This window comes from Pteropus alecto, unplaced genomic scaffold, assembly GCF_000325575.1.
Source record: "Pteropus alecto unplaced genomic scaffold, ASM32557v1 scaffold177, whole genome shotgun sequence".
In the NCBI taxonomy this organism is placed as follows: domain Eukaryota; kingdom Metazoa; phylum Chordata; class Mammalia; order Chiroptera; family Pteropodidae; genus Pteropus; species Pteropus alecto.
In genome coordinates, this window is record NW_006442207.1 from 2,818,122 (window position 1) to 2,827,794 (window position 9,673).

The window sequence follows — 9,673 nt, forward strand, 5'->3', positions numbered from 1 at the left end:
CATTAGACTTCGGTTTCTCTGGCTATAGCCATCATGATGCAACACTTCCTTGTTAGGGTGCAGATAGCACCTCCTTAAATTTACATGGGCCTGATGCCAGCCAAGCCAGCAGAGGGCATCACGTGGGGACCACATGTAGAGATCTGTAGCATTGCCTCAGCCTGTTTCCTTAGGCGCGATTCCATTGGCCTATAAAACACATTTCTCTGCTTGAAGGTATGGAGAACTCACAGGAGAAACCTCCCCTTGGTCTTAATGGTAGGAATGGGTCTGATGTTAATCCTGGGCTTATTGAGCATCTACAGACCTTGAGCAGGTGGGTTAGTGACCTCAGGACAAGATGTTTCATATGCCAAGTTATTAGCAGATGGATTCGAAGGGAAGTATCTCTACCCTAGCGCTTTCTGGAGGTCTCAAGGTCAGAGTGGACCTCCTGGGCTGGTCCAGAGTAGAACGGAGGACACCAGCACTGATGAGTCTTGTCCTCATCTAAGAATCTGGAACAGTCGTAAACAGGTGCTAGGTGCCAGCTGTACCTAATCCTCTAGTAACACTTCGAAGGACTTAATGTCATTCATTCAGAGTAAATTAAGCTTCAGAGAAGTTAGGGTACTTGCCCCAAATGTCATGGTTAGTAAATGGGCAGATAGAAATTTAAGTTCTGGTCCATTTGCATACTCTATATTCAAAACCTCTACTGTATACTGCTCTTTAGTAGTGGTTTAGTCGTCTGTTGCTGATCTAACAAATTACCACAAGCGTGGTGGCTTTAAACAACACGAATTTATTTGCTTCCGGTTCTGGAGGCCTACACAGATCTTACTGGGCTGAAACCAAGGTGTCCACAGAGCTAAATTCCTTCTGGAGCCTCTAAGGCTAAATTCATTTTCTTGCCTTTTTCCCACCCTCATTTTTTGGCTCATGGCCCCTCCCTCCATGAGCTGATATACCAGCTGCACCATTCCCTCGGTCTTATCTACCAATGGCCCCTAATTCCCTCACTATTTTTTACTTTTATTCTGTTGCATCAAAGCTACAACAGAATGCATCTCAAAATTCTTTCCGAAGCAAGAGAGGGGATAAATAATTAAATGAAACCATGGTGGTGACCTTTGCAGCCCAGAGTTCCAGCACAGGTGATTTGGAGCTTCTTGGGTTCCAGGATGAGTGTGAGGCAGCTTCTGTAATTCACTCCTGAAGATGGAGGTGCCTGCAGAATTCTACATGAAGCAAATCCACACCATGCTGGTTGACAGTCTATGCTCTGGTTCTACTCGGGAAAGATTGGTTGAGCATCTAGATTTCTGTTTCTCCTTGTGGCCCAGAGTCACTAACTTGCCATCTCTCATCAGAAAGCTATTGGCTATCTGAGAGTTTTATGATAATTTCAGCATCCAGAAAACCTCCAATTTGTTTTCTCCCTCAATTTCTTCCCATAAAAACGAGTACTGCCAAAGCTGGGTTTTCTGCACTAATGGACATGTCGTAGCGTGGATAGTACAAAACAACTTTATTGACTTGGCGACGCCACATAGGGTTATTTGCAATATTTCTGTGCTCTCGTTATGACTTACAGTCTGCTTATACCAGGACTGTCAGGATGCGCGTTGGAAAGATTGGCTGACGGGGGTGGGGTGGGGGTGGGAAGGGGGTCCTGGCCGAAGTGCAGCCTGGAGCATCTGATCAAAGGCTGCCCAGAGCCCTTTCTGGGTTGGAATGGATTCCCTTGCCAACTACCAGAACTTGCTTTTCACATTTGCCATGTAGAGATTAGCCGTCAAACCCTGTCAACCTCTCTGCGGTTGTTGATTGATGGCTGTCAGTGTTCAGGCAAGGTGGCTTCATGAGGGATATTGCGATTGATCGGATGCTGACCTAGACCTCCCTTGGGGCTGCTGCAGTTTGATGTGATCAGAAAGGCTAAGGCGATATCACATCTCTGCCCTGCAGCCAGCTTTCACTCACCCTTCCCCCGGAGAGATACCCCAAGGAGGACGTGTGGACAGAAATGATGCTTGGCATCACCTATGTTCCCTGCACTCCTTCTTCCATGGGTGAGGCTTTCTCACAGCCCTGTGGGTCAAGCCCGGAGGGCAGTGTTTGCAGCCTCTGGTGACCCAGGTGCTGGGCCAGAAGCTCCCAAGAAGCCAGACGAGCAACCGTGATTGGGGTGCCTCAGGGTGAGTGGGGAGCAGGAGTTTGTTAAAGGGGTCGTAGCCTCCTGAGTGTCAGAATGAAGCTGGCAGGGACTCAGGGCCCTTCCTGTCCCAGGAAACAGAGGCACCAAGCAAGTCTTGAAGGCTTCTTGGACATCAGAGTGCTCTTTCCCAACAACATGGAGCCATGGTCTGACTTAGTCTCCGAGAAGCACATCAGTTGGCCGAGGCTTTAATCATCCCACCAGGAGTGGGAATCCGTGTTCGGGGGCTGAGAGACACAAGACATGTGAACCTTTGGCATCTTTGGCTGGGGCGTGTGAACTTCCCCGCCCCAGGGCCTCTGCTTCAGAGTGGACAGGCTCATTCCCAGACTGGGGGCGGATCTGGTCTCTCCAAAGGGCCTCCTGACCCCACCCTCCCCCAGGACCACAGCTGGCTCCTGGGCAAACGCTGAGCCTTTGCTTCAGGAAGCCAACATGCACAGCCCAAAGCGGGGAGCAGCAAGGCCAGAAAACATCCCCTGCGAAAGGTATTTAACATAGGCTCTGATTTGCTAAAGGATGCTCTCCAGATGTGCTCTCCAGTCGGCTGTCGGAGAAGAAGGGCTAAGGTAATTTTCTAAAAACAGAAAGTGAAAAATCTGTTTTGTGTCACTGTACCAGAAAATTACCATTCCAGGGCTCTTGCTTTGTCGTCCCAGGTCTAATATTAGCTGCATGTTTTTCAAATTATTTTTATTCTGCATAAGAGATTAGCAGTATTAACAAACTTACTGATATTTAGTTATTTTAAACATATGTCTTTGTTCCCCTAAGCCCCTGAGAAAATAAAATAGCTTTTCTTAAAATGCCTTTATTTTATGACCTCATACGACTGAGAGGTTTTAAGTCACGCCACAGGATTCCTGGCTTTGGACTTCTCAAATTCATTTTGGTCAAAGTTGCTGCCTTCCGTTACACAGACGTAGCCTGTTCAAAGTATGTCTTACAGGGAGGCAGCAGAAGGTGGGCAAAGGCGTATGTTTCTCCATGCTGGGCTTGCTGTGTGTTTTTGCTGCAAGGGTCTTACATTGGAATGGACCAGGGCCTGGGGAGAAAAACTGAAAGGATGAGAAGTAAATATTTATTGCGCGACATGTATTCTGGGTTCTGAGCGAGGCACATTGTATAACTGTCATTTAGACCCCACAGTAGCCATTTAAAGTATTTTTGGATAGCATCAGCCCCATTTTCCAGGCGAAGAAACTGAGAGCTGCATACATGAAATAACCTGTGAAGGTGCGAGAGCATAAAAGATGGGGCTGGGATTGGAAACAGGTGTGTGTCGCCCCGAAGCCTGTCATCCTTTGCTTCCTCTCCCTGACTGATGACGAAAGCATTCAGAAACTAAGCGGCTTGAATTGAAAACCAAGACTCTAGAGCCCTGATGTTCACACTGCGCTCAGAGAAAAACACTAGTGATTTCTTACACAAGTGGATTAACAAAGTGATCCTATGCCCAGGGTTCTGGGTTTCTCCCCGGTCATCAGGTTTTGCCATTCTCAGTTGGGCACTGGTGGGGGCCAAAGAGCCATAGTAAAGAGAAGGCTTACTCCACAGCCTCTTCTGCAGAGTCCCGGCTGCATCGTCTGGCCCCTGCTGAGCTCCTGCACTGCATTCACAGAGCTCGCTGAGGCTCCGGGGGTGGAACACCAGAAAGCAGGCTAATGGTAGCAGAGGAAGAGCAGTTATACACTTGATGACTTAAATCCCAGAAAAATTCAAGTCCAACACCCTCTGCATTTTTCCTTCTAGGGCAATTCCTCTTCGCATTGAGGGCCATCTGCCACCATGTACTTGACTCTGGGGAGGACCTTCACCTCTTTGGTCCTGAGCTTGTATGTGAGATGAGGGGATCTTCTAGAAAAATCCTGGTCTCTATACTCAAAGGAAACCAAATGCCTTGACACTAAAATCATGTGTAATGGCAGAATGCAGTCATGGGAAGGGGAATAATAATGTTCTAAAAACAAATGTCTCTCCCACCCCACCCCAAGTAGCTTCAAGTGTCCCACGGACTGTATTTCTGAAGTGGGAGGGAAATCCAAGAATTTAAGTAAGTAAGCAACGGATTTAGGAATTCAGGTTGATTGGCGTCAGAGCCTGGATCTCATTCAAGATCTCACTACTCTTAGTCCAGGGCTCAGTCCCCCCAGTCACTCGGCTTGTGTCCAAGTAGGGTTTGTCCTGGAGAAACATTTAAGGGATGAGGATAATCCAGGATGAGTTAACCTGGGCATTTCTAGTAGGATTTTTACCTATTCGCCATAACATTATTTTCCTAAAAGTGTTGCAGAAAAAGTAGAGAAATGATTTATTTTCCCCACTGTCAAAAGACCATCTGCTGTTTGAGAAGACTCTCCTAGATTTTATCATTTTAATCATTTTTCTATTTCCAGTTAACAGCATGCTTCCTTTAATATGATATTTTCTGCATAAACCACTGTTTTCTCTTCAGCAGATTTCCTAAGGCCAACTTGGCATTTGCCGGCATTTTCCTCCTCTTTAAGGGTGGGAAATTTTCTCTTTCGGAGGGAGATACATTTTTACATTAGTGCCTATTCATTTCATTTTCATTTTCTCAGAGAAAAAAACAATCACGTTCATCACTGCTGTCGTCATGGAGATTTCATGTCTCCAAAAGAAATCTAATTGTGGGTTTTCTTTGTTAATCCTACACTGGATATTAAAGCTTTCTAGTCTGGATCTCTGCAGCCCAGGTGGGGACACCATTCAAACAGATTACAGCATGATTCTTAACCCAGAGTGTGCAGAGGGGCTGTCCTGGCCGGGTGCTGGGGCCGTGGGCATAGCAGGCCTGTCCTCTCTCATTCCTGTTTTTCCCCTTGTGGCCCCACTGTGTGCTGAGTGTCCATGCCCTGAGTCTACCCACTCCTTTCTACGGTCTTGACTTCCATTCTGTCGGTGCTCACCTCTCAGCGCATCCTCCTTCCTTCCTCCCCTTCCGGCCTCTGTTCTTCCTTCTGGTTCACTGCTGGCTGCAGCCTCCCAAGTAATCATTTTTGTTTCCTGCCCTCCCCATTGCGGCTGCGACAGTGAGGGCACAGAGTAGTAAGTTTTGAGTAAATCTTTGCAAAACAATAGAGAGATCCAAGAGCCTTCCTGATATGCACATCTGATCCTATTATTTCCGTTTAAAATCCTTCGGTGGCTCCCATTGCTTTTAGGATAAAGTCCCAACACCTGGGTCATTCGAGGCTCTGCGGCTTTGCCAGCACCATCTCTGGTCACTCACCGTTTGCATCCTGCGGCCCTGCTGGCCCCAGGGAATGGCTCCCAATGTTCTGGATGGTACATGTGTTAAGTGTGGTGGTCGAGGATGATCTCAGCTCTGGAGTCCGAGCGAATGTGGTCCCATTCCAGCTCTACTACCTGGGGGGAAGTTGTTACGTTACTTCTCTTTGCCTCAGTTTCTTCATCTGTAAAACGGGGCCCATAGTATCACTTGCTCAGGTTGTCGTGAGAATAAACATGTGACCACATGTCAAGCACTGAGATCAGGGCCTGGCACGCACCTGCACTTTGTTATTGTAACCTGGGGTTATTGAGTGTGGTTACTTTCTCGTATGCTGCCTCCTTCTGCCTGGAATACCCCACTCCACCTTTACCTGATCAATCCTACACATCCTCCCAAATTTCAGTCCCAATATCACGGCCTCTCTGAAGCTGTGCAGTGTGAAAAGCTTAGGATGTGGGATCAGAATGTGTGGTTTTAAAGTCGTGCTTCTGCTACTCACGATTTTACTCCAGTCTAAATGTGGTAGGCTGTGTTTTCCTCATTTGGAAAATTAGGATAATAAAATAATGGTCCCTACCTAGTTAGAGTTGTCAGGAAAAAATATAATGCATGTAAAAACATACCTGGCATATACTAAATACTTCATTCATGTTAGGTATTATTTTTATTAGCGGCTTTTCTTACCTTTTATCAAGAAATAGCCACTGTATTATTATAATCTTTCTACTTGTTTCTCTCAGCTTCTAGACTGTCGGTTGAGTTCAGGGGCAGAGAAATTATTCATCATTAGATCACAAGCATTTGACACATCATTCAGTCAATGGAACAGACAAGAATTTAGCTGCTTTGTCAATACGTGTAACCATTTACACACGTTGCTTTAAGAGATTTTAGAGGACCGTGTTGGTAAGAGAAGGAAGGAAGGGAGAAGTTAGGAAGGAGGAATCTGGGGGAGGCCTGTTTCCTTTCTTTGGAAGGTTCCAGAGACTGGAGGCTAACTGGTGCTCCAGCATTCCATGTGGGCCAGAGGTGACTGGGAATGGGAGAGGATACTTGTCCAGAAAGGACTGGAACCGACCCCCAGGACAGGCACGTTTTATCAGCAGGATTGACCACATCCAGTGCTGAGGGATATTTAACAACTGGTTCTCTAAGAACAACACAGAGCCCTCCTTTGCAGCGTTTGCTGATTACCATGGTGTAAATATTCCCACCAAGCCCACTTTCGAGCTACCGCTGTGATGTTAACTGACGCGCAGAACTCCTGAAAATTTACCAGTCAGCTGGTAATGAGCTGGCTTCAGCACACGACTGTATAAACTTCTCACTGCAGCTTTTCGGTCTGTAAATATGAATTTTATAATGTGACCATCCTGTCTCCACATACACACGTCACGAGTAGCTGGGTCAGATGCGAAGGAGCCATGGAAACGGTGGTGTTTTAGTGGTGCTGCATGTGCTCGCGATTCTTTTGAAACCCTCTTACTCCGCTGGCTGTGCTTGTCTTAGAGCCAAGATCTGTGTTGATGATCTCTCAAAAACCAGCCTGTCCAAGGTTCTGCTCAGAGCAGTACATCTAGTTTTATTCTCCCAATCAGGGTTATGCTCCCTGCAGCAGACTGACTCAATTAGCCTTCCATTCCAGAGTCCAATTGTGAGTCAATTCTGAGGTTGTTAAGCAAAATGAGTCTAGTGGCAGTAGCCTCGTGCTGAAGGACAGCAATTCGCATCACGGGGCTGGCTGTGCAGCTAATGGTCGACTGAAGAGACCACGAGAGACAGGAGACACGTGGACAGAGCGACCTTCCGTCCATGTCTGGGAGAAGGGCTGGGAGCACAGGGCTGCCAGGGCGGAGAGCTGATCAGGTTGTGTGCACAACTTGGAGCCTCAGCTGCCTGAGCTGTACTTGGCCTTTGCGGGGTTAGAAGCCTAGTACCACTAAATCATTAACTTCCACAACCAGGAAGATACCTCTGAAATTAACACTCAATCCAAGCTGGATGCCGTTGGAGCCAATTGAGTCAGCTTGAGCCATCTTTAGGGAGTTCCTCCGAAAAATAAATCCTTTAACCGGGCTACAGAAAATGGCCAGGTTTTATGCGCTTCAGCATGTTCAATTAGAGTCAGAAAACACCAGCAAGGCTCCAACAGGGAGAGATCCGGGTGCGCACACGCGCACACACACACACACACACACGTGCATGCACAAGTCTCATATGGAGGACTTTGCCAAGCCACTTAGCTCTGCACATGGCCCGGCCTGGGAAGCCATACAAAGGGTCTCTCTGAGGAGTGTCAGGTGCCGTGCAGAGAAAATAAAGCAGAGCTCCAGCATCTGCCCCGGGGACTCACAGTGATGGAACCAGGCATGACATACGGAGTGCACAGATCGGCATGGATAGGGAGGCTCAGACACGCCTTGTTTACAAGGGTTCAAGGAGAGACCAGTCTCACGGCGCAGCCTTTGCAGTGTGCTGTGAACTTGGATGATTTCATCAGGCCTTTAAATCCCCTTCTAGTTCAAGTTGCGGTAAAGGGACCACACGTGTGCTTCCTACCCAGCTTTTACAAACCTTTGTGACCATCACACATCTCGCTGTGCTCTGTCTGTGTGTTTATATATCATAAAATACGCTAAGTAAATACAGTTTCTTGAGAGGAAAGAAGTGAAAACGGCACTGGGTATGTTGCCTGCCAACTCGGGGGAGCTACAGAGAAGAAAGCTGAGACAACCGTTCATTGTCTCCCATAATTGCCAGATAATTGAAATTCTCTGGCAGTCCATTGTGTTCTTCACACAGAAACAGAGCTGTTGTCTGCTGAGATGACCTCAGAGGTGGCCCAGCTCTCAAGCAGAATTTCTCCAACAATATCCTCTTCAGATTAAAAGAGCCAGTTGGTCACAAAGAGGCCTCTTCCTCCTCAGACCAGCATGTCTGCGGCCCCTTCTCTATTTCTGGGTCTCTGCAACTTCGCCACCACCCAGGGCCTCTGGGCAGACCGTGCTGGCCCCTGGGGAGTTTGCAAACTCCAGACAGATGCCGCGTTTTGATCCGTGGACCCTCCAGGCACCACCTCCAACGGCAGGCCCATCATACCCAGTCAGAGACAGTGGAACTACAGCCAAAGTGAGCGTCACCTTGTCCCTCTTGGCCTTTTCCTTCAGTTCCAGAAAGGCAAGCCCCTCCCCATTGTCACCTGGCTGAAAGAAATGACTGCCCCAGTGCTGGCGGATGAGAGATGACTTACAAGACAGATATACATATTTTTAAAGCCAGTAGGAATTACGGGCACAGATGGGCTGTAGGATCCTACTTTGATGCCAGGGACATATTTCTGTATAAAGTAAATATTTTCCCAGTGTGGATCTCCCGTGTGTGTGTGTAGAGACACATATTTTCTAAAGATGCAAATAAGCCTAGTCAGAAATAAATATTGAATGGAAACTTCAAAGCACCTAGATTTTTTTTAGTTATACGCCCTGAAGACTTCTCTGCAAATAAGCAGACACACAGGTGGGCGAGGGCTGGGGGAGGGTGGGGACAGATGGGGGTTTGTATAAGAGAGGATGCTAACATTTTAAAGGGTTCACGTTTTCTACATTTTGCGGGGCGGAGGAAGGCATATCGACGAAGGAAGAAAGAAAAGTTATGTCTGTCTAGAGGCTCAGGATATTTTAAAGCGCCCTCCCCTCTTTTCTTCCTATTGCAGGTCTCGCCTTGCTGATTTTTTTACCAACTGCCAACCAGAGTCCAGGTCTGTCAGCAGCTGTCTCAAGGAAAACTATGCGGACTGCCTTCTGGCCTACTCAGGGCTTATTGGTAAGAGAAGTGGCACAGGGAAAAAAAGTCTGGTTCACAAACACTCACAGACTCTTCCCATTGCAGCCTGCCACTGCCTGTGCAAGTAACGATCTCCCAGAAACCTTCTGTGCTGGGGTTTCGATGTCAGGCCTTGAGGACTCGCCTATGAAAACAGAAAACGGGAGGATAATGGATGTGCAAAGGCAAAGGCAGGAAGCTAGCAGGGTGAAGACTTGAGAAGTATCTCTGTTGGAGAAGTGACTACGCAGAACAAAAGTACCGAAAAAAGTCTGGTTTTGGAAGAGGAAAGCAAGTCGAACCAAGTTAATTGCATTAGGGAACTAATGGCCCTTGGGGGAAAAAAACCCTAACTGCTAGGGTCCTTCTCACCATTAATATTCTTGGTAATTCAG

The 9,673-nt window shown here is 47.4% G+C and overlaps 1 protein-coding gene across 2 annotated transcripts in view; it reads left to right on the plus strand.

The window, feature by feature from the left end:
• The window catches only part of GFRA1 (GDNF family receptor alpha 1), a 195,458-nt gene that overhangs the window by 156,980 nt on the left and 28,805 nt on the right, over positions 1-9,673 (plus strand). For both annotated transcript variants that reach the window (XM_006920938.2, XM_025039133.1), the window contains one exon: positions 9,169-9,278. In XM_006920938.2, coding sequence (XP_006921000.1) covers positions 9,169-9,278 — 110 coding nt within the window. The remainder of the gene's footprint in view (positions 1-9,168; positions 9,279-9,673) is intronic.